The sequence below is a fragment of the Phoenix dactylifera genome, chromosome 9 (assembly GCF_009389715.1).
Source record: "Phoenix dactylifera cultivar Barhee BC4 chromosome 9, palm_55x_up_171113_PBpolish2nd_filt_p, whole genome shotgun sequence".
Lineage (NCBI taxonomy): Eukaryota > Viridiplantae > Streptophyta > Magnoliopsida > Arecales > Arecaceae > Phoenix > Phoenix dactylifera.
The window spans coordinates 188485-212518 of record NC_052400.1 but is presented as its reverse complement, the minus strand read 5'-3'; the positions used below and the strand labels follow the sequence as shown (position 1 = coordinate 212518).

The window sequence follows — 24034 nt, the reverse complement described above, 5'->3', positions numbered from 1 at the left end:
CTTCCGTCGATCCCACAGCACCCGTTCCACAACGCATCTCAACCTCCCATCTCATCTTCTTCCGTTCGCACGTCAACCTCCCGGAATCCCAGCAGCCAGCTCCCTTGATCCGGCCATCTGCAATCAATCCGGTGCTCCACGGATCACGCCTTCCTCCCATGATCCAGCCGTTTCCGCATCCAAGCAATCCCGCGGCCAGCTCATCCCGCGGTCGCTCTGTGTCCCGGCAAAAACTCCCAAGACCCGCGTCCGTTACCCCTCCATCAGGGGATCCATCGCCGGCTTCAAGGGGTGGGGGCGATCTATAAAAGAGGAGGAAGAGAGGAGAGGAGAAGGGAGGCTCTCGGCTGGTCGGAGGTGGAGGTCGATTGGGCCAAGAAACAGGGGAAGAGGGTTCGGTTTGGGAGAGAAGAGAGGAAAAAAAAAAAGAAATGCTCTGTTTTGGTTTGAAAAGAAAGAATAAAAAATAGGGGAGAAGAAGAAAGATAAGTTTTGTGTTTTTTTTCTTTTTTGTTTTTATGTTTTATTTTATAGAAGAGCAATGTGTTGTTTTTAGTTTGAATTTTAATTGAGAGCAATGTGTTTTGTTTTAAGTTTTAACTTTAGAGAGTTTTATTTTGGCAGAGAGTTTTACTTTTAAGATTTTATTTATGCTGCAATTTTAATTTCTTTTATGCAATACATTAAATCTTCTTTTATGCAATTTATGTTCGCTTCAATCTTCTTAGTTTCATCCATTTTAATTTATGCCAAAGCTCTTCTTTGATTAATTAAATATATAAATGCTTTTCGAATCTAAGTACTTGTCTTTTAGTTAGTTTCAATTAGAAAACATTCTCTGGTAGACCAGAGAATCATTCAACATTCCCCACATAATGTTTTTTTCTTTTGTTATTCAAAAATCGATTTTGAATCCGAGTGAATGTTTTAATTTTTATGCAACTCCAATTGCCTCCCTGTGGATTGACCTCTTACGACCACTATTCTTCAAGTAGAAAAGGTAAGAGTAAAATTAAATTAAACTTTGTTTGTCGGTTCTAACAACGATCTGTTTAGCGTATTTTGAGGTAAACAGGAATTGGACAATAAAATTTTAGCGCCGTTGCCGGAAAGGCAAATCGAAAAGTAAGAACGATCACGAAGATCAAATCGAATTTTAGATGCCCGGAGTGAACACACTCCGGTAGTAAGTTTTTTTTATTTCTATTAATTTCTCTTATTTTGATTATTTTTAGTTAATAATTTCGTAGTTATTAAATTCTGAAATTTAAAATTTAAAATTCAAAAATAAAATTCAAAAAAAATTAAAAATTCAAAAAAATTCCAAAATTCTAAAATTTAAAAATTTAAATTCAAAATTTGAATTCTAAAATTCAAAATTTGAAATTTAAAAAAAAAATGCTAGTAATCGATAGGGTGCAATCCCCCGAGGTTATCATACCTCTATTGGGGCTCCTCACGGAGTAATCTCCAGAGCTTATTCAACGGGCATTCGGAGATTGACTGATGCATAAGGATTAGTTTTTAGTTTAATTCAAGTTATTCCTATATAAATTTCTTTTAAAAAATATAAAATTAAAAAAATATATAATTTTTTTTTGCTTGCTCATTTAATCAGTACAACCTAATGACATTCCATAAACTTTAAAAAATCATTGAATATTTGCTGCATTTAGTATTAAGTATTTGCATAAAATAATTTAAGGGCAAAATTCATTAAAAAGATAAGGTCGGAAAGTCATTACCTGTCCTTAGCCCAAAAATCACCACCTTGCATACATATTCTAAGCCAAATTAAATTAAAATCAATTAGACGTTGGCCTTAGGGTTTTCGAGCTCAATTAGGCTCTTAGAAAGAAGCGGCTGAAAGCCACTCTAGTGAGAATTTAGTAATTGATGATGTATAGAAAAGTTTTACAACAGTAAGAACTGTTACGGGTATTGTAGTATCGGTGTATCCCTTCTGGCACCACCACACACCCCGGGACTTTTCTGGTCACTGGTTACTGGATCGCTTAACTGGTAAGCTCAAGCTTAATCTGAAAAGGAGATTAGGAGCTGTCTAATCTAGGAGAGAATTTCAGAAACTTTTTAACCTGATTAATCTCTGTGCAACTAGATTAAAAGCTACTAAACCTTCTTTAATCTCAAGATTAAAGAGCCAATCCGTTGTGTGGTGTTGATTGTGGTCATCTTGGTCTAGCCCTTCTTCTTTTCTCTTAGGATTTCGTTCATTTTAGGAGTCAAATCTAATGAATTGTTGATAATGTATGCATGGTAGAAGGTCATTAAGGGATAAGTTAACCCCATTTGATCCTGAGATTGACAGAACTTTTCATCACAACCTGCGAACTGTAAACCAACCATCAATCTCTACAATGGGTGAACATATTAGAACTTTGAATGAGTTGTTCGCACCCGCATCTGCTAGTCCCCCTACTTGCATAGTATTACCAATTAATAATGCAGCCCAATTCGAGATTCGGGCTGCAACAATAAACATGTTACCCAAATTTCATGGGTTTGAGAGGGAACAACCGTATATTCATCTAAACAAATTTTTGACAATCTGTCAAACGTTTAGAAATCAAAACTTAGATGAAGAGGGTATTAAATTAAGGTTGTTTCCCATGACTTTAGAGGATCGTGCCGCTGCATGGTTGTATTCTCTTGCTTCTAATTCCATCACATCATGGGAACAACTGTCTAGGAAGTTCATGGTTAAATTCTATCCCATGGTAAAGACTGAAAAAATTAAGGATGTCATCAGAACTTTTAGAGAAAAATCTGAGGAAGAATTTTCCAACTTTGGGAAAGATTTCACGATCTTTTGGTCAAGTGCCCGCACCATGGGCTTGACAAAACTGATCTAGTACATTTTTTTTACAAAGGATTACCTCCAGTACATAGGAACATGATCAAGTCCATGCACAAGTGATAAGTGCTAAATAATACATAAATTAATATCTTACTTATAGCACTTATCATTATTTTTACGCATATATTTTAAATTTAAACATAAGAAAATTCAATCTCCTATATCATTGCATTTTAATAAATTATTAGAAATAATTCGAGTTTGCTTGATTTTACTGGTCTAGTCTAATGTGTGCAGGTCGCGTTTACAGCTGAACCCGTGTCCACGACACTCCCCCTCCCATGTCCAAAGAACAGAGCAAGCACCACGCCCCCTCGCGGACTTAAACCAACTCACGGCATCCCCAGCATCCGCAATTCATCTTCATCCCATGATCAAATCCAAGTCCCAGGCGCCCATTCCCTTCGTCACACAACATCTTCCCACACCCAAACACAACCCCTGTTCCGCATCCAAGCACCCTACAAAGACTTCCACAAAATCCCAGCAACTTCATCTTCTTTCGGATTCGTTTCATCCATATCCCGCTGCCAGCCAGGATAGCATCCCGTGTCCCACAAAACCAAGTCAGCTTCTCCCGCGATGCATGCCAAGCAAATCATCCCTCCCACGTTTTCTTACCAAACAAAGCCCATCTGCATCCTCATCCCAACTCCATCATCCCGGATTCCTCCCAGCATATCAGGGTATTCCTTATCCGAATTCCCTTCATCCCGTTCGCGTTCGGATATGCCTGATTCAACCATCCACATGAGAAATCTCACACGGTATCTCCCCTGTTCTTGCAATCAACCTTATCCCAACGTCCCAGCAGCCATCCTCACATCCTCTTCAATGTCCCAGCTCATCTTCCCACGCGTCCGGTTCAGCATCCGAAACCTCATCATCTCCCAGCCATTTCCTTCTTTCCATGAGCCAATATCACTCCGGATAACATCCTATCATCTCCCAACCAACTTCAATTCTTATCCACCGTTCACAGCCTCCTCTGTTTCCTTCCCATCCGCAAATATCTCCCTAGCTTCCACGTCTCCGTATTCATCTTCATCCTCCCGAATCATCTGCGGAACAACTTCTTCCCAGCCAGTGAGCATCTCTTCCTTAACCGAACTCAAAGATTACCGCCCCATCGTTCCAGATTTCTTCTCACAAATCATCTCCCTTGCTCCACATTCGCATGGGATCCCCTGTGTCCAAAAACAGAGCAAAGTCTCAGCGACCATGGTCCACTCCATCCTCCCACGGATAAACCCAGCATCCCAACCGTCTTCCTTTCCTCCCGTATCCCATGAACGAAACCAATCTCCCCAGCATCCACATCATCTTCCTAGATCTTATCCCATTTGGAACGGAATTCCATCACCCGTGGATCAAGCCAGTGAACCTTCCCAGATTTCCCTCGTGCCCGTGTTCACCTTCCACGGCCATGAACCAAGCCAACAGCCGCTTGTATTCAGCCTCATCCACGTATTCACCCCAGATCCTAGCTCCGAACCAGTCAGTGTTCCGGATTGAGCTTATCCACAACCGCAAATCAAAGATTCATCCTCCTCCCCTGTTTCGGAACAGAGCCTTAGAGTGCCAGCCTATCCACCCAACCTTGATGAATCCAACGACTCCCAACTTCTTCCCATCATTTTAGACTGATTATCTCCTGACTCTCCTCTTCTCCCGGATTGACCCAGCCAACCATGGGTGATCTCCTGCGTCCAACGAACAGGGCCTTGTTAAGAAACAAAGCCAAATCCTTTGCATAATCCACGGGATCCCATCCTCTTCCGGCTTGATTCCATGTAATCTCCCAACGTCCACATGATCCTCTGCATCCTTATCCTTGATTCAAAAGAGGGGAGGAGAGAGACGTGGGCAGGCTATAAAAAGGGAGTCGATTCATTCCTCCTTCCCCATCGGGGGGGCATCCCTCTTCCCCCACCGGGGGCTGTTCCCAACTCCTCTTCGGCAAGCTCTTCGGAGGCCAAAATCCCGCAGAAGACAGAGGAGGGAGAAGAGTTTCTGGGCATTTTGGGAATGATTTCCCAAAGAAAGGAATCGATCTCAGGGGAATCACAAGAGGAAGAGAAGAAAGTGACGGGAGCCCGCTGCTGTGCTGCTGCTGCCATCCTCCACTGCATGGAAGCTTAAATTCCTCACTAGGGCCGGATGTAGCCCTAGCAAAGGGCCAAGGGTTTTATATTTTGATTTCTATTCTTGGAGTTGTATAAACCTTATTTTGCTTCTAATGAATATTTTATTTCATCTCATATTTAATTTCTGTGATTTTAAATATGATGTTTATACAACTGTTCTTCATGATCACTAAGTAAATATAAGATAGTCCATGCTTAGGGAAGATGCGATGTGCTGCCACCTTAGATTAGGGTAGATATTTCATGCCAACTGAAGATGGATTATGCCCAAATTACTTTTGTGAATTTTTATTTAAATGTTTATTAGGCTTGTAGCCAATTTGCATGTTAATCCAAGAACGAAATAAAATATAAATAACCCTTGTTCCGATGTTAGTGGTGAATTCCTTGCCCTAGATTCTCTAAACTGATATCCTTTTAATTGCATTTTCTTTTATTAAATTTCTTAGCTTAATTTTCTTCACAAACTCTTCCTTTTAAATATTTTTATTTTTAAGAAAAATAACTGTACCCCAATCCCTGTGGATCGATACCCGTAATCACTATCCTACTAGATACGTGCTATTGCGTGGTCTTTAAAGTTGACTATCAACAAGGGTAGGTTCATGAACCAAACCCCGGATCAAGCCTATGAATTTCTTGTTGACTTAGCCAAGAACGCCCAAAATAGCTATGGTGAGGAAGTAAACAGAGATGAGTTCGGGTCTAGAAAACCAGATAATTATGAAATAAAAACAGACCCAGACCTCAAAAATGTCATATTCAATCTGGATACTGGAGTGAACAATTTAAGTAAAAAATTTGATGTTTTCACTGTTTCCACTAGTTCGAGTTTATATAAAGAGCTAAATCTCATCATGAAAGTGGATCACGAGTCACATAGTTTATGTGTCTTGTGTAACAGTCCGGAACATCTAGTGGAGTGCTGCCCTAATCTGCCCACCATAAAGGCCGAGCAAGCAAATGCTCTAAATTCATATAGTGCCTTCAAGAAGCCCACTCCCAACTCGTTCAACCCAGTTTACCACCCTGATAATAGGTTCCACCCAAATTTCTCATATAAGCAAAATGAACCTATTCAACATCAAGGTGGTCTACCAGATTTTCAGAACAACTTCCGCAGGATAGGTCCATCACAAATGAACCAACCTTTGGTTCCATCTGTACCTTCTTATAATGCCCCTATCCTACAGCAACCTTCACCATTAGAAACCATGATGGTTAATATGATGAAACAACAACAAGATTTTATCGAGTAACAACAACAGACCAATATAGCCCAAGCCCAGACTAACCAATTCTATACGCAAGCAATTGCAAAACTTGAAGTTAGTCTAAGCCAAATAGCAAACTCTCTAGGGGATAGGAAGAAAGGTGAACTACCTAGTCAACCAGTGTCTAACCCTAGTAGACAACAAAATCAAGGTCAGAGAGGTCAGTGGAAATTAATTCGACCCATGAAGTCCAGGCAATTATTACTTTAAGGTCTGACAAGCAAGTGAATAAGAAAGTCCAACTTTCTGAACACGTAAAAGAAAATAAGAATGAATCAAATAAGAACCCTATTCAAAAAGGGGTCAAGAACAGAAAAAAAAAAGGAAGAACCCATAGAAACATACAAACCTAAGGTTCCCTTTCCCGGTAGACTTTAGGACTCTAAGAAACAATCTAACTTTGATGAAATAATGGAAGTCTTTAAAACTGTTCAAATAAATATACCTTTTCTCGATGCCATAAGACAAATTTCCTCCTATACAAAATTCTTGAAATACCTCACCAAGGTCAAAAGAAAAACCAGCATTCCTAGGCAAGCTGTTATGGCTGCACAAGCCTCATCTCTCATTCAACAACAGATTGCCCCAAAATTCAAAGACCTTGGTTGCCCCACCATTGAAATAAAAATAGGAGAGACGATCATCCAGAGAGCCCTATTAGATTTAGGAGCCAGTGTGAACCTACTTCCCTACTATGTGTACCAAAAGTTAGGTTTGGAAAAATTAAAGCCCACAAATATTATCCTTTCCTTAGCAGATAGGACGGTGAAGTATCCCAAGAGGATTGTGAAGGATGTAATAGTGAAGGTAAACGAGTTTCACTATCCTGTGGACTTCGTTATCCTTGAGACCAAACCTATAATACATCCAGACAGTCACACACCTATAATTTTAGGTAGACATTTTTTAGCCACAGCAGATGCTGTGATAAATTGTCGAAATGGCATGCTGAAGTTATCTTTTGGCAACATGAAAGTCGAGCTTAATATCTTCAACATAAATAAACAACCACCAGACGATGAAGAAATCAATGAAGTTGACATGATTGAAAGTCTGGTTCAGGAGACTTTCTTATAAACTTATAGTAAGGACCCTTTAGAGGCTTACCTTGCCCATTTCGAGGAAGGGGTCGAGCATGCGCTCCCTAATTCTGTTTCCCTTATGAGCATAAATCGTTATCAGCCGACTATTTTTCCTCGGACTCTTCCAAAACCATTCTTAGATAATGGTTGAAAAATAAATGAATTTACATTTTGTCTGGCTGAAAATATAAAACTTAGCGCTCTTGGGAGGCAACCCAACATATAAATATTATAAAAAAATAAAAAAATAAAAAAATATAATAATAATAAAAAATTCAATAAATTACTAACATGCAGGTTTGAGGGTTTTTGCCCCAATTGCCAATTTACCTACCCATATCAGGTAACTTCTTCTCTGTTCTATTACTGCTTTAAATTTTTTTTAAGATTGAGGACAATGTTAGATTTAGGTTTGGGGGTGTTTTTAAACATTTAAAATAAAAAAATCCAAAATAAAAAAAATATTATTTCTGTACAACACACAAGGTATATAAAATCTAAGAGCCCAATGACTAGTCGAAAGTAGTGCAAAGTAAGTTCTTTTTATTAAGTTTCTTTTAGTGAGCTGTAAGCTAATTAGTGTTTTGAATTTCACAACACATCTGACCTGCATTTCTAAGGTATAGGTTCGACATTGTGTTGAGAATATGGTAGCAACCTCGAATCCTGATGAACCATCTTTTTCTGATTCACAAAAAAATAATAATAATAATAATAAATAATAAATAAAAAATAAAATGGTGGATTTAGTCAGGTACATCGAAAAGGGCTACCTATTGTCAAAGGTCAGCGGGCTTGTGATGAGGAACCCGAGCATAGATTTGTAGGGGAGTCTTGATGCCCGACACCTCATGCCAACTGGTGTGAAAATTGTCGACTAATTGCTCGCTACATGGAGGAATCATCACAGGAGTAAAAGTGCACAATATATACATTATCATGTTTCTTGAAAGAAAAAAAAATTATGTATATTGACCTTAAGAAAGACAATAGTGTGAAAGCCATCGTTGCAAAAATTCGAGTAAACTAGAATATTACAAATAAAGCCCATGAGGTATTAAAGTAAACATCCACAGCTCTCGAAATCCTGCAGATAAGATGATTTTGAATCAGCAAATAGGTCTTGTCCAACCAATTCTTAAAAACTACTAGCATTAGCGATATTTTGGAGATCCAAAACCTTAACTTGTGGATGGTCCAGACTTCTCTGAGCACTCAAGTATAAATAAGTCTTACAACTCCCTAATGGAAAACTTAATGACTTCAACTTAAATTGCATATTAATCTAGAATTTGGGCTACTTAGTAATTAAAACTTTGTGTATTTTTGAAATTCTTATCATTTATGTACTTGAAATTAGACTTTCATTTCATAAAACAAATTTTATTTTGGGATTGAAGTTTGTGGGTAACTTCACTGCAAACCCTCACGAGACAACACTCGTCCACTAGGGTAACCTATGGTTTTAAAGGCTTGTTGCACGTGCTAAGTGCAATCGTAATGCTCTACGAAAGTGAGTATTTATTTTAGTTCATATATATCTATATAATAATTAATACTAAAAATAAAAATAAAACTTTTGCACTCTCATTTTATCATTTTCGCACTAAATTACTAGAGACTAGCAATAAGCTAGTTGGGGGGTATGATGAGAGCACAAAAGTGCAATCATCGTACCATCTGAATTAGTATTATAGCTAATCATTAATGATAAAATTAACTAATTAACGTTATATTTGTGTTTGAATGCAAGTAATCCAAGAGACCCAATAACATTGGGTTTGAGCTCAACTCATCCCAGCATGCCAGCCAGCTTTCCAGCACGTCTCCACGTCCAGCCTGCATCCCCACCGAGCCAGCTCTCCCGTGCCATGCAAGCAACCAGCCGGCACATCTCAGCCAGCCTTCCACATCAGGCGTTCGTCCGCGTCGCTGCCAACGCCGTCCCCACGTCTTCAGCGCGTCCCAACGGATCGACCTCTTACGACCACTATTCTTCGAGTAGAAAAGGTAAGAGTAAAATTAAATTAAACTTTGTTTGTCAGTTCTAACAACGATCTATTTAGCGTATTTTTAGATAAACAAAAATTGGACAACAGAGGATATCATAAATGCAGGACGTATTTTGAGTGCGGATAGCATTTGCCTTAAAGGATACTCTGTATTGGTGATCGAGTGGATATGGAACAAGCATAGGTATAGAGATGGACATTTGTTGCTCTATAATATTCGCAAGCTAGTGAGAAATTGTGGCTCCTTTCAGGCCGCTCATGTGTATAGGAAGGCAAACAAAACCGCAAACTAGATTACCTCCTTTGTTGCTCGGCACTCAAAAGAGATCCTATGGAAAAGTTATGTAGTTGCTCATTCTCTCTGCTATTTTTTTTTTTCTCATGACTGTTGGCTGTATTAATGCAAGAACTGTGTGAGCAAATGTTTTTAAAATAAAATACACGCTACCTACGAGCATTTTAAGAGATCCAAAAACGATGAAGAAAATCGGGTTCATTCCTATTTCATGTCTGGTTTAGACGGTCGATGCGAATGTAATACGAGGATTGCCCGAGTAGGTTGTACAGTCACCAACATGGCTTTGAACGTCGCATGCGCGTGGTATTTCCATCCAAGAAAATGACTTTGTTCCTTTGTTCCAAATCAAAAAAAAAAAATGACTTTGTTGGACGACAGCGGCTGACTACGGAGACTTGTCTGCGCTGGCGAGAGCTCGGCCGAGACATTGGGTTGACGAGAAGACCATCATATCAGTGACCAAATGGAGACTTCTATGTCCTCTAATTCCCACGATGTTCATGTACTCATGATGCTTGCATAAAAAATTATGCTAGTGGGCTAACTAAGTGAAACACTCCGTCTTGGTGCTTAGAGGACCACTAGTTGTTGTTAAATCAATCAGTCTTTGAACAGAGATAAATTTTTGCCTGCTAGGCAAGAGGATAGCAAGTTACAAATTCTGTCTCGGTAGGACATGTATTTCTATTACTATTAAATTAATAAATGAAAATGAAGTAGTTAATGGTGGGGTTACCATTATCCTTTTTCTTGTATGTGTTCCTAAGAAAAGGAATTTGTCCATTTCATTATTTTTCGAGGTCTCAAAAAAAGGGCGTGGAAACACATAGGAACTCTTGAATGGAAATTGAAAAGAAATGTAGCTCCAATTCCTTCGGAAATGTAAGATCTTTGGCGCAAGAAGAAGGGGTGATCCTAAACCATTATTCATTTATTGGAAAAAAGATGGGTATAATGAAATGCAAGAAATGCAAATTAGAAATTTTTATTGATAATGAATTTTGCAAACTAAGTTATTAAATAAAAAGATGATGAGCTACCAATCTCATACTTGGTTATGTCGGCTGAATCCTGCATGATGGGCTTGAACTAAAGCCTTAAATCTTTGCCTCGGTGGGTCAGTGCTCAAGTATTCTAAATATTGATCATTTAGTTAAATTCAATGTAAAAAAAGGTTATGGTCTCGTATTATACCGCTCCGCTGTATGAGATGAGGATCTCTAAACGAATTTAAATATCACCATGAATCAGCCTTGGGCACCCAAAATTTATTTAAATGCTAAGAAAATGAGATGATACCGCTCCTACTTCCAAACGTTGAAATCGGAGATTTTATTTGCCTGCTAATGAAATAAAAAATAGAAAGATAATAACATTAAGAACCTAAGTAATTCTCCAAATGGTTAACATCTTTGTGCACGCAATTAAGATGTCCCTACACAAAGTTAACATCTCTGTGCATACAATCCAGATGTCCCCCTCCATATGCTACTATCCAGATTCTCCACATAATCGAAGCTAAAAGAATAATAATCAATAGCATCTGATACATTTTTTATCTATTGCATTGGCTTTATATTAGGCATCATGTTAAAGCAAAAAAAAAGAAAAAAAAAATGAAGAAGACACAAAAGAGGTTGAAGAAGACACAGAAGAGGAAGAGAAAAATTAAGTGAAAAGGGTATATTGGTTTTTTTAGAGCTTTGAGTGGCATACATAACATATCGCTGTTGATATTCATCACTTGATGACGGCCATCAGGCGTTGTATAGCATTCTGGTATGCAGACAGTATAGCATAGAGAGATTGTGGATCTTCTTTCTACCTTTGTATGGCAGAGAGAAGAGAAAGCACCGGTAATTGGATGGCCCTCATCCGCATGCACTCTATCCATTAAACAAAAGTTTTCCAAAATTTAGAAGTTCCACGCTACAAGAACAAGCTATTTCCAAAGTGCAGCGTTCTTCCCGTGGGCCCCATCCAAATTTAGGCTACTTGTCATGTAGTGGAGCCCGTAGTTTCATGCAAAGCTGGTTGGCTGGAACTAGTCAATGTTCCACCCAGAAGAAAATTAGGAGATCAATCCTTTCAGAGGCCATGAATGAGAACGAGACCACTAAAGTCTTGCACTGGACGAAACACGTACGCTTGTAACCTTCCGCACATCTTCGTCTCTGTGGAATCTCCACATAGGTTCCCTCCTAAAACTAAAAAAAAAAAAAAAAATTAATCTTAACCAAACATGACTTCTGCAACTTGTTTAATAAACGAATTGGATCAGATTTGAGTAAAATAGGACATTTAATCTAGTTATTTTTTTAAAAACATAATTGAGTAATTGAAAGAAAAATTTGAGTAACGAGACAGCATAAAATTTTATCTTAAGTGATGAAAATGTTATCTTTGTTAAAATCAAATTCAGTTGGAGCGAAAAGGAATTTGTCGCAGAAAAAAAGAAAAGTAAAATTTGATATCATTGATGTAACTAACTCATCTAAAAAAATCCATAAGTAATCAGTAATAGAATAATACAAGAAAGCATGGCGAAACCTAATCAGTGCAAATAGCCTATATTTCGCAACAAAATCTTTTATATCTCTAACAAATAAATATTTAGTCAAAAATATTATCATCATCAAAAAATTTAAAATATTTTTCAAAAAATTAAATTAATTTATCGCTCTTCATAAAAATAAATTATAAATAATTAGTAGTAAAAACTGTTTTATCATAAAAGTTATAAAATGAAATATAGGTGACAAAAGTTAGTTGACTGCCAAGTATTTAGTATTCTCCAATAAAATTAAATATGCTGCCGGTAAACATTTATCTAACAATGATATATCATTATCACTAAAAATTATATAAATAATTAGCAATGAGAAACTATTTTATCATAAATTTACACAATGAAGTATTGGTAACAAAACACACTTTATCATTAAATAGTCTATGTTTGGTGACAAGAATAGTAAAAGTTATCAACAAATAAACATTTAGCAATAAAATATTATCCTTGTCAAAAAATCAAAATCTATTTATGATGAAAACTATTTGACACTAAATATAAAAGCATTAGCAACAATACTTTTATCACCTAAAAGCAAAAAAATATAGTTACTTTTTTTACTTTTTATATCTACAAATATATATTTGGAAATGATTCTAATAACGTTATTAAATTAATAACTTATTAGTGACTAGAATATATCATCGTGGTATTTACAACAATGGTATCTTGTTGCAAAAAGTATTAAATTGTCACACCTGATTACAAAAACTAGCAACGAGACTATATTTCGCCACAAAAAATATTATTCAAGAGATATTTCACAACAAACTTTTCATTTCATTGCGTTATGGTACTTACTATCAATAAATTATGATTTGCAGAAAAATATTTTGTTGCTAATTGACTATTTTGTAACAGTAGAGTTGCCATCTATACTACCACTTTTTTCACTATCTTTACTATAACTACTACTTTCTTTATCGACATCCATATTCATTTTTTTAAAGTAAAAATAACTATACCAAATATATTTGTATTCAAAAAAAATTAGTAAACTATAAATATAAATATCTTTATCGCTGTCCGCGTTCGTATCCAAGTTTAGTATCTGATTTCTTCTAGTGCGTTGGACTTCAATGCATTTCTTGATGGGAAGACCGGGATTGGGTCTTGAAAAGATTCTGACTTTGAGATCAAACCACAGGCGTGGGGACAGGATCGTGTCAAGATGAACACCGTGGTGTCGAACTAACGAGGGAAGTTCGTTGGGGCTGGTCTGATGCACAGAGGCGGAACGAGTACCAGGTGCTTGACGGAATGCGCAATTGGTGGGAGAGAAGAATGAAGTCAAAGAGCTGTCAGGACAGTGAAGGAAATTGAAGTATGCTTGTTGGAGTAGGGAAAAGTTGAGAATATGACGGAGAACGGAGTTATTACTCCTTTGATGGGAGATGTTGGACGGGCATCAAGTTAGGCAATACGGCCTACATGAAGAGCATGTTCTATCTTTTCTGGTTTTCGTTTGTCATTTTCCAATTTCAATGTACCTCACGAGGTAAATCCTTTGTTCTTCTAAATTGTTATTTCCCATGTAGTTCTTGTTTGACATGCAGAGTCCATGATAATTTTTTGGATAAACTGGACTACGAGGGGACTTGACAAACCTGCACAATTGACAAAAGGAAAGTAGATCAAACCCTCTAATAAGTAATTTTCATCCTGTTATGTCTAAAAAGGAATTAGAAGTAAGAAATGAGAAATCATTAACCTATAACAGACAATATCGTAAGTAAGAAAATGCATAAAAATTCATATTATATATATAATATAGTGTTTTAGAAAACATGAAATCAGGAAGAAACACTTTTAAGTCTTTGGAAGAAACTACAACTAAGAACGAAGCAATGAACTTATGCTACCATGGTTGAACTACCACTTTCCCATTTAACAAACAAAAGCTGAAAAATCTTCATAAAAATCAAACTAACAAGTTTTGAATGCTAGGAGGTGCCAAGGTGCATAAATTCTGAATGGTCTTTTTCTCCAATCTTTCATATTGAGATTTTTCTCTAAAAGCCCTAGAATGCTTTTCTTATCCAATAACTATTTGGCACTTGGATTCTTAATGAGCTCTAATTCTTCTCATGCCACTTTTTCTTCTTATAGCTCTTGATTGCCTCAATTTGAATTTCATAGATGATTATTCTTACCTAAATAGGCTCTTAATCACCTCCAGACCTTGAATGTCCAACGGTATAACCATCTCCAAAGCATCATGGCAGTCATGTGCTCCTGTCTCCAACCTCTATATACATTGCAGAAGGAACTGAGAATATCAGCTTCCTTGCAAATGTCAATTTGCTCAAAAGGCTAAGCAGTTACTCCAGGATTGCTACAGTGTTATATCTGACTATTCACAATATTCCAGTGATAAATCCATAGCATGCCTTGTCCTAACAAATGGAGTAGCTAGCACTTCATCAGTGCCATGTCAAGCGGGAGGCAAAATTGTTTCTATATTGACCCCTTGAGCTTATTCTGTATATTTATAGCTTGTCTTTCATGTTTTTGTATTGCTTTCTTAAATTTAGGAAAGTAACTCTTTCCCATTCTTCATTAGTATGATCCGTACTTGTAGTTATATTATTTAGGGACACTTGCAAAGGAGATGTCAAAAACACATGTTGTAGATTTCATTGATGATGGAGAAAGTACTAAGACAGACTTATCACAAAAGTAATATGGCTGAAATGATAATAATGGAAAGAACAGAAAAATCGATAAAAAAATTAGTCTCCACCTCAAAGACATTTAGACCCAAACATATGATTTCCTTGGTCTCCATTGCACATAGACCCAATAATCTACTTGGAATCTAAAGACTTCCAGACCCAAAAAGAAGTCAAATAAGGTGGAAGAAAAGATTATCACTTTGGCATGTTCAGCAAATATGTTGCAGTTATCCCAACATTTCTGTCATTTGATATGTATTTGCATCAGCCAGAGTTTGACTCCTAGTCCAGTCGACATGCGCATTGCATGTATATTAAGTCAAAAAGGAGAAGAAAAGGTAAAATTATTAATAAGAGGCAAAAATTATGGTTTTCTTTTAAAGTGAAATAACTGCAGAAATGGGTGTAGGGCGGAGAAAAATAGGAGTCATGACAAGATCAAGAGAATCTGACTTGGGTTAGACCTCAGAAATAGATAACACCAGTAAAAGATAAACAGACAAGAGATTGTTAGCTGGACATCATTTGTTTTTAATATATATAATAATTTATATTAGAATCAATGATTTAAAAACCACTAGATTGGAATGGTACAAGCAGTACCATACTGTTCCAGCAGAAAACTAGACCAGTGCAATGTATGTCGGTATGAGACTACATCCTGTACCATGTGTTGGTACCTGCACCGTTCCAATTTTTAAAAAAACTGCTACACCCTCCAATATCGATTTTTAAAACGCTGGTTGGGATTAATTTATGAATGAAATTTCACTTAAAACAAACTAATGGTAGTTTTATTAGAAATGACTCCTAGATACACAGGCCAACTTGCTCTTTTTAATATGTTATGGATATGAAGTCATATCACCTCTATGTTAGTTCATTGCATGCCTTATTTTTCTATGGAATCATGGAGACTGATTTGATTCATACGCAAAGAATAAAAATTATGTTTTGTGAAGGCAAGTTCTGTGCTTTAATTTCATGAATAATGCGATATTGTCCTGTTAGACAAAGCCATGCTTCAATTTGAAGTTTTAAATATGCATTTCACTTATAAAACTTGCTATGGTAAGAGCTTGGTTGTTTACTGGAACTTTTGTCAACTAATGGCATTAAAGGTTTAACTCCTTGATGCTAGAAAGTTTAGTTAGAACAAACAAACAACTGTAGATATGCTTGGTAAATGCAGTCATGTCAGCTTCAAGATACTATTTCCAGTATTCCTTGAAATGCGCATAACAGACTTTGACTTTTTGTAATTTCAGCAAAGAACAATTTAGAATTAAAACTGTTCAAAACACGCATACAAAAGAAAAACTCTAGAAATACTTAGTCAATGCAGACATGCCACATTGTCAGCATATCTGACATACATATAACAGACTTTCTGTATTAACAGAGAACAACTTAGGATTTAAACTCTTCTACATCAACTCCAAGAGTGCAGAAAATTTTCTGGACAGTCATAACAACACATCTGGGGGTGGAAAAGAACACTTAAAAGATGCCAGAACATTTTTGAAACACATCTTCAATATGATGTGTCTTTAATTGGCTGAAGCTTGTAATTGGATGTCTGAAAGGAATATATTATCTGAGCTTCTGCTGCAACCTGGACAACAATTTGAGGCAAAGGCTAAAGGGCACCCAAGGAAGATCTAGAAATTTGTTAGATGCATTTCATATAGAGAAAAAAAAATTTAGGAAGCATTAGTGAATATTTGAACCAAGATATGCCGTACTGGTACTGATAGGCGTACTGGTCGCCTACCGGACTGGTACAGTACCGGTTCGAACTAGTTTGTACCGGTATTGAACCGGCCAACGGCGCAACCACAGTGCGCGCTGCGCGCACCGTGGCACAGCCACAATGCCAAACGCCACTATGTGGCATTTCTGTAAACGCCACTCTGTGGCTGTGGCATTTGCTGGTTGGCACTGGCCAAACCGGGCAGAACCGGTCCGGTTCGCTCTTGTACCCGCCGGTTCAGGCCGATATGGGCCCTATACTGCTCGGTTCCTACCCCAATGGGGCCGGAACCGTTTTTCACTGCGGAACCAAACCGGTCAAAGACCGCACCGGTCCGGTACGGCCTGAACTGGCCGGTATGGGCCAAATTTTAGCAAATCAAATTTTTCTTGTTATTTGTCTATGAAAACTTTCAGTTTAATTTGCAAACTTATTCCATGCCGATGAAATGAAACTTAACTGATACCAATATAATTTGAGTTTTGGAGAACATTAAAGCACTTAAGCTGATATTTTTTTCAGCTTTCTAGATATTTATGTAAACAGTATAATTCTAGAAAAAAAGTCAAATAAAATTATCTGCAGCCTAAGCTATAAAACATGGTCTATCGTACCGCCTGGTACGGAGCGTACCGTATCGTACCGAAAGAAAATCGGTACAAAACATCCCTTCAAGTTGGTACAAGCCGCGTACCACCTCTACCGAGACATACCGACCCGTACCTAGACGCACTGAGGTGCGTACCAGTCCGTACCTAGGTGCATATCGGTCTATACCGAGATGTACTGAGATAAAAATTGAGAAAAATGGTTAGACAGCTATTTCGGTACAGAAGTATACCGTATCGTACCGAGACAGTACCTGTTACTGTGATTGCGGACCTTGCTATATAGTATTTGTAGAATTATTCACCCATGTTGATCTATGTTTCTTTCCTTCTTTTATGAAGTAAAATGTATGACTGTTTTGTGGCAGGTATCAAAATGAATTGCAGTTCATTATGGTTAAAAGTGAAATTAGAGTTGGGTACACATTTAAGGAAGTTGAAGTAGTAGATGCAACATGTTTCATTAAAAACAAGTTAAAAGGACTGGAGTTTAAACCCATAGCCAAATTCAAAGACAGAGTTGCAAAATGAAAATCTAAACCTTTGGATGTGATATACAATACTTAAATGCCCATAAGCAAGATTTCATATCTGTTGGAGACCCCTCAGTCCCTTACCATGTGTCAAGTCATCCCAAGTCAAGAGTTCTAATGGTAAAATTCAATGTTTTAGTTTTGGGATGACTTGATGCATAGGCATGATATATACATTGACTTTTTGTTTTAGGCATTCTGGAGCTTGTTGATCACATTCATTGCTTTGGATTTTCATTTTGCAACCCCTGTCCCTATATTCATAAGTCTGTAAAGTTCTCATGCCGCCCTTGGTATATTACAACTCTACTTACACACAACCACCTTAATGTTGATGGAAATGAGACCATGGTGTTGATGGAAAATTAAGAAAAATAAATAAATATGAAGTATTCACCAGATAAATATTTCGACCTTTAACTTCTAACTTCTATAAGTGAATGGATTGCTAACTTTGAGTCTATCTCATTAATTGTGATATTGAACTGGATATAGCTTCTAAATAATCTATAGATGTAACCTATTTAAAAAACAACCTTCGCCTACCTGAGCCTCCCCATGAGCAGCGATAAATGTTCTCTTTTTGGAAAAGTGGGTTAAGTGGAAAATGCCCCTTTTTGTATAAAAAAAAAACTTTATGAAAACCAAGTTTGATATTTTCCAGAAGCTTCCCCCCACAGTGATAATTCATTTTGGACTTGGTAGCCACACAATGCATGTAGAGTTTAATCTTTACAAAGATACAAGAACAAATGACAACAGGTGATACACAAAAAGGAAGGTATTGGCACTCACCAGAATCACTAGTTGGAACTCCTCAATTCTGTCAGCAGTTAATAAGTTGTTAAAGTTCTTCGTACACCCGATCTTCATGATCATATGATCTCACTATTGGAATGTGGTTCACTTTCGGTCTATCTGCCCCTTCATGTCTCCGTAAATTTTGCACAAACACTTCAGGCATATCAAATAAGTGGAGCTCTTTGAGGTTTACTAGTTGCTCAATGCCGAGAGGCACCGCCTTCAACTGCACACACTGCCTAATGTACATCTTTTGAAGATTTGGCATCGCTCCATCTAGCATTACATAATTCAAATTATCCAACTGTTCTAAATCCAAAATTTTCAGCTTTTGAAATCCTCCTTTTTGATAATATAATTGAACACCATCATATGCACGAATAAGTGTGAGTTCTACCAGATTTGGAAGAACTTGAAGAACTCTGAGTGAATCCTCTTTCAATTTAGACCATCTTAGGCGCATTCTAACAAGGTTTTGAAGAGTGGAAATCCAATTTGGTAAAGTCTCCAAGGGTCCTCTCAAATATAGACGTTGTAGATCTGAAGGGGGAGATTTTAAATATTGCAGGTCAAGAACCTCATCCATTCCAATTGATGTCACTGAGATAGAGCGAAGGTTGTTCATCCTCTCAATGGAAGCACAAAGGTTTACCCCATCTTCTTTTCTCAATTTTACTATGCCCAACCTCCTCAGTTGAGTTAGGTATCCGAGTTCTCTAACTATGCCACTGTCCTGATTTGCCTCTATGTATGTGAGCTTCTGCAAATCTCTTAATCTGCCTATCCCCTGAGGTACCTTCACACCATTTGTATGATAGAAAGGTGGGTGGCGACCAGTGTAATAGTGATATGCAAGAAGATGGCGTAAACTTTGGAGTTTGAGGATCTTTGTCGGCAATTCAGAAACATAGGTGCCCTTCAGATCTAAGGTTTCTAGGTTCTCGAGCTTTCCCAAGGATTTTGAGAGTTTGTTGATCCTTGTATTTCGCAAACTCAAGTACCTTAAGTGGAGGAGCTTCCCAAATTCTATTGGAAACCTCTCAATTGGTGCACCTTCCAAATCCAAGACCTTCAATAATCTAAAGCTGTAAAATAGATTGCCCATAGAAGAGGCTGAGAGGGCATTAACACCAAACATGAACAGAGCACGAAGGTGAGACAAGCTTGTATTTTGTAGAACATCCTCACCAGCGTTATGTATTGACAGGCGTCGAATCCTTCCGTGCATATGTGTTTTCTTTCTGACAAGAGACATGCTGAAATTCTCCTCCTTTGATTTCAAGAGAATAGTCTCATAGATAAGATCATGTACACGACAACTTCGTACTCTTCCGTAATCATAATGCTCTGCCACTTGAACCATGTTTCGATCAATGAGGTCATTGAGGTAGTCCACTGCAACCTGCTCCATTGTCTCACCCTTCTCACTTTCTATAAACCCTTCAGCAATCCACAGTCGAATCAAAGTGATGCGCTTGACTGGATAATCCTTGGGGAAAATGCTAAAATACAAGAAACAAGATTTAAGGAAGTGAGGCAAATCATTGTAGCTTAATAATAATATTCTCTTGATAGGCTCAAGTTTAGGATTGTTGGCTAACTCTGCATGAAGATTATCTAGCAATGTCCTCCATTCTAAAACACTGCTCTCTTTTTTGGACAGGAGACCAGCTATTGCCACGATTGCAAGAGGCAATCCATCACATATGCTGACAATATCATGAGAAATATCTTCGAGCTCTGGAGGGCAGGTCCCCCCCGGGATGGATCGAAAAGCCTTTTTACAAAACAGAGACCAAGCCTTTGCTGGAGGTAGTGGTTGAAGATTGCAGACGTGACCGCATGTTTCAAGGCATGAGAGACCCACATCCCTAATTCGTGTTGTAACTAAAACTCTACTACCACAATTATTAACAGGTAATGCATATTTTAAATAATCCCATTCTTGTATGTGCCAGAGATCATCTAAAACAACCACGTACCTTCTATCCCGTAGGAAATGGCGAAGTGTCTCTATCAGCTGAATGCCTTCCATTGCATCAATTCTTCCAGGAAATATTTCATTTCTTTCCCTGTAGAATTGATTTAGGATGCTTCTCAGGAGTTCGTCAATTGTGAACAATTGTGTCACAGTAATCCAAGCATGACAGCTGAACCATCCCTTCACTCTTTCATGGTCATAGACTTTCCTGACAAGAGTAGTTTTGCCCAAACCACCCATGCCGACTACTGAAATCACCTTCAGCTGTGATTCTCCTTTTACTAACCACCCAATCAGTTCTTCTTTGGGCTTTTCAATGCCCACTAGTTCAGCTTCCTCAATAAAAAGAGCAGCCATGTGACGATCATGCAATCTATCTGTAGTAGCATTAGAAGTTCCATTGTCAATAAACTTGATAGTATACATATCTTTTCTCTGTGAGATGTTATGGACCTGTTTTTTGATTTCTTGTATTGCAGAAGCTATCCGATGGTGAGTACCCAGATGCTTGATGTAGTGAATACCTCTATGAAGGAAGCCAGAAAATCCATGCCCATGAGGCCGGTTAAAGTGGAGCACAAACTCATCAAGAACATCCTCAATGTCATACGCTATCTCTCGTACTTGATTCACCCATGTTCTCATGCCATCTCTATCTTCTCTAGCATCTGCTTCTCTCAAAAATGATTTTATGCACTCAAGCTCATCTCTGATATCTTTGACTCCTGTGTCTACCCCTCTCAACAATTGTTGTTCGTTCACCAGCAAAGAATCCAACTTCTGGAGTGCAAACTGTAGAGCACTGCCTGCCATTATTGTGCTCTCTCTCTCTCTCTCTCTCTCTCTCTCTCTGTGTGTGTGTGGCTCTCTCAGTTGTATGTTGGACCAACCATTTTTCGAAAACCTCTTTTTACAAATCCTCTGACATTGGTGTCTGCATGTCTCTCACCATGATATGTAGGTAGGCAGCATCCTCGGTTGTTATATTATTGAATAAATTATTCTTAAAAAAGTTATGAAATATACTTTTTCCTCCCATATTTGTTGGAATCGGGAAATTAACTTGCTTTTGAGTTTCTTGTCCTCAAGTATTTCACTGTCTTTCTCATGCACTAACAAAATATCATGTGTGATATAATAAACTTGTCCTTGTGGGGAGGCTGACTCCTCAAACAATTGCTTTTGTTAATCAGATGAAATAGCTCCACAGCATAGAGATCAAAATACATGACCTTTGGAAACTGAAGTCTAGGAAAACCTTTTGGTTGTCATATTATACTAGATTTGCTCCTTGATGTAGGAAATTTGGACAGGGAGATACCATCCTGAGAAGCTAGGTAGGGTGAGTTTGGTGCAAAGCAAACCAGTATTTCACCATGTTGCTTTTCTTGCTTTCCTCCAACCTGGGTTTCTGCTACTCTTGCCAGCTCAGGCTTATATCAGCTTAATGATGTCGATGTTGGGATGATACAAATTTAAGGAGACTTCCTTGAAAAATTAATTTTGTCTTTTTCTTTGGAGAGTTCAAACTTGGCTGCTAATGCGAATTAACAAATCTATACATTGCTTGCATAATTTTTTATTTAGGCAGGATCAGTTTTTTAACCCTAAGTAGTCTCTTTGCTTCTCAAAAGTTTCTGGTTCATGAATCAGCTCTGAGTATTTAATGTGACAATCAAGCAGGTAATATCAAGCCACTTCATACTTTGTTTTTGCATAATCACTCCTACAACTGGGTATATATTAATATAAGGCATTCTGGCCGCAACGCTCACTGCTAATCATTATCTGCTCTTGGTGGTCCATTATTCCTATGACTTCGATGATTGACAGCAATTTAAATGTTGTTCAGAGATGAAATTTCCTGGTTACTATGAATCCTAGGGCCTTGTCATGGTTGGATATAACTTGTAATCTTTCCCTTCAAATTCTATGCTATCTTCACTTGCAGATGACCCCTTGGTCTTCTTTTTTCTTCTCTTCTCTTTCTTTCTTTCTTTTCTCTCTCTCTTTTCCTCTGAATTAACCTTGTTGCAGTACGCAAGTTATACCTGCTCAATCTTGCTTATCAGATGGTGACCGATGGGCAAATGCAAAGAAAGTCGATATGCTCTATTGTTTATTCCATATATGAAAACATTGAGTCGTGCTTTCATTTGACTTGTTAAACTTTTTCATTGTAAGCAATTCTACTTGAGTTTCCTAAATCTTATATGGTCAAGAACTTTGTAACATCAATCCGTGAACCATTCAATGCTTACGAGGGAATATTTATATTTTTATGAATGTACACATATACAAATGCATCATAAGCTACTACATATATCAGAGTATACAGACTTTGAAGTTTCTTACCAAACCTCTGCTGAAGTTGGTGCTTGAAAATCCGGAATTGCGAACTGTGGACCTTAGAAGCAAATCAATGCGTACTCTAATTTGCAAATCGTCACTCCTTTAACAAAGAACTTAGGGATCAGGCAAGTATTTGCTAGTAATTATATGGCCTTGTTTGTCCTGGCACTTACCAATATTGCAAAATGATTGCAACTTATTTCTCGTAGAGGGAAGAGAGGAGAGAAGGAATCGAGAAGGGAGAGGAATCTGATGCTAAAATATATATTCCATAGCTCAAACTGTGATGCCTTTATGTGTCATTTCATTTATGCAAGTCTACTCTTATTCTTCGTCAAGGAATCAGAAAGGTTCTAGAAAAAAGAAATGAAACAACCCAATACGCTATCTAGAGTCCGAGGTCCGACATCAGCAAAATAAATAAAAGGATTGATTTTAGAGTATTTGTATATTATTTTGCATATTGAATTCTGGGATGCAGTTAATACACCAGACAATTGAATAAACACCTCTTCTGGTTTTAATTTCATGGAAATAAGGAAGTATATTTGGATCACTTCACCATTATGTGCAAATCTTTTTTTTATTACACTATATACTCGCCCAAAATGAAATGAAGCATGCAAGTTGCCACCAATCCTAGTGCTAGAGTTGGGCACTGGGCCGGGCCGTGGCGGCACGAAGAGGGCCATGCCTGGCACGGCCCGATAGCTACAGTGCCAGGCCGTGCCTGGCACGGCCCATTTAAAGGGGCCGTGCCTGGCACGGCCCATTTAAAGGGGCCGTGCCGGGTCACAGGTTACTGGCCCGCGGGCCGACCCAGGCACGGCCCGCTTCGGGCCTGGGCCGGCACGGCCCGCTCTAGGCCCGCGGGCCAAGCACGGCACGGCCCGCGGGCCAGCCCAGCACGGCCCATCAGGGCCTGGGCCGGGCTGGCCCGCGGGCCTGGCACGGTCCGGGCCTGGGCCCGGCCCGGCCCGATAAAAATTAATGCTTCATAAATTTTTTTAATAAATTAATAAATATTGAAAATTAAGGATTTATGAATATAAAGCCACCTTAATGGTGGGG

At 38.0% G+C, this 24034-nt stretch overlaps 1 protein-coding gene and 1 long non-coding RNA gene across 2 annotated transcripts; one reads left to right on the top strand and one right to left on the bottom strand.

Moving 5' to 3' along the window:
* The first annotated feature begins 13283 nt into the window (after positions 1–13283).
* Positions 13284–21356, top strand: LOC113463657. The gene is made up of 3 exons (XR_003388334.2): positions 13284–13758; positions 20294–20547; positions 21091–21356. It is a non-coding gene; the product is annotated as an uncharacterized LOC113463657 (long non-coding RNA).
* On the bottom strand, positions 15298–23170 carry LOC103721264 (disease resistance protein RPM1-like). The gene is made up of 2 exons (XM_026810087.2): positions 18625–23170; positions 15298–16550 (listed from the first exon to the last, which is right to left on the bottom strand). The coding sequence occupies exon 1, from the start codon at positions 21422–21424 to the stop codon at positions 18674–18676; it is 2751 nt and encodes a 916-aa protein (XP_026665888.2). The 5' UTR covers positions 21425–23170; the 3' UTR covers positions 15298–16550; positions 18625–18673.
* Between the last annotated feature and the right edge of the window lie 864 nt (positions 23171–24034).

What these genes read in the sequence shown, in the direction of transcription:
- LOC103721264 (XM_026810087.2), bottom strand. Translation starts at nt 21,424, where the DNA reads ATGGCAGGCAGTGCTCTACAGTTTGCACTCCAGAAGTTGGATTCTTTG.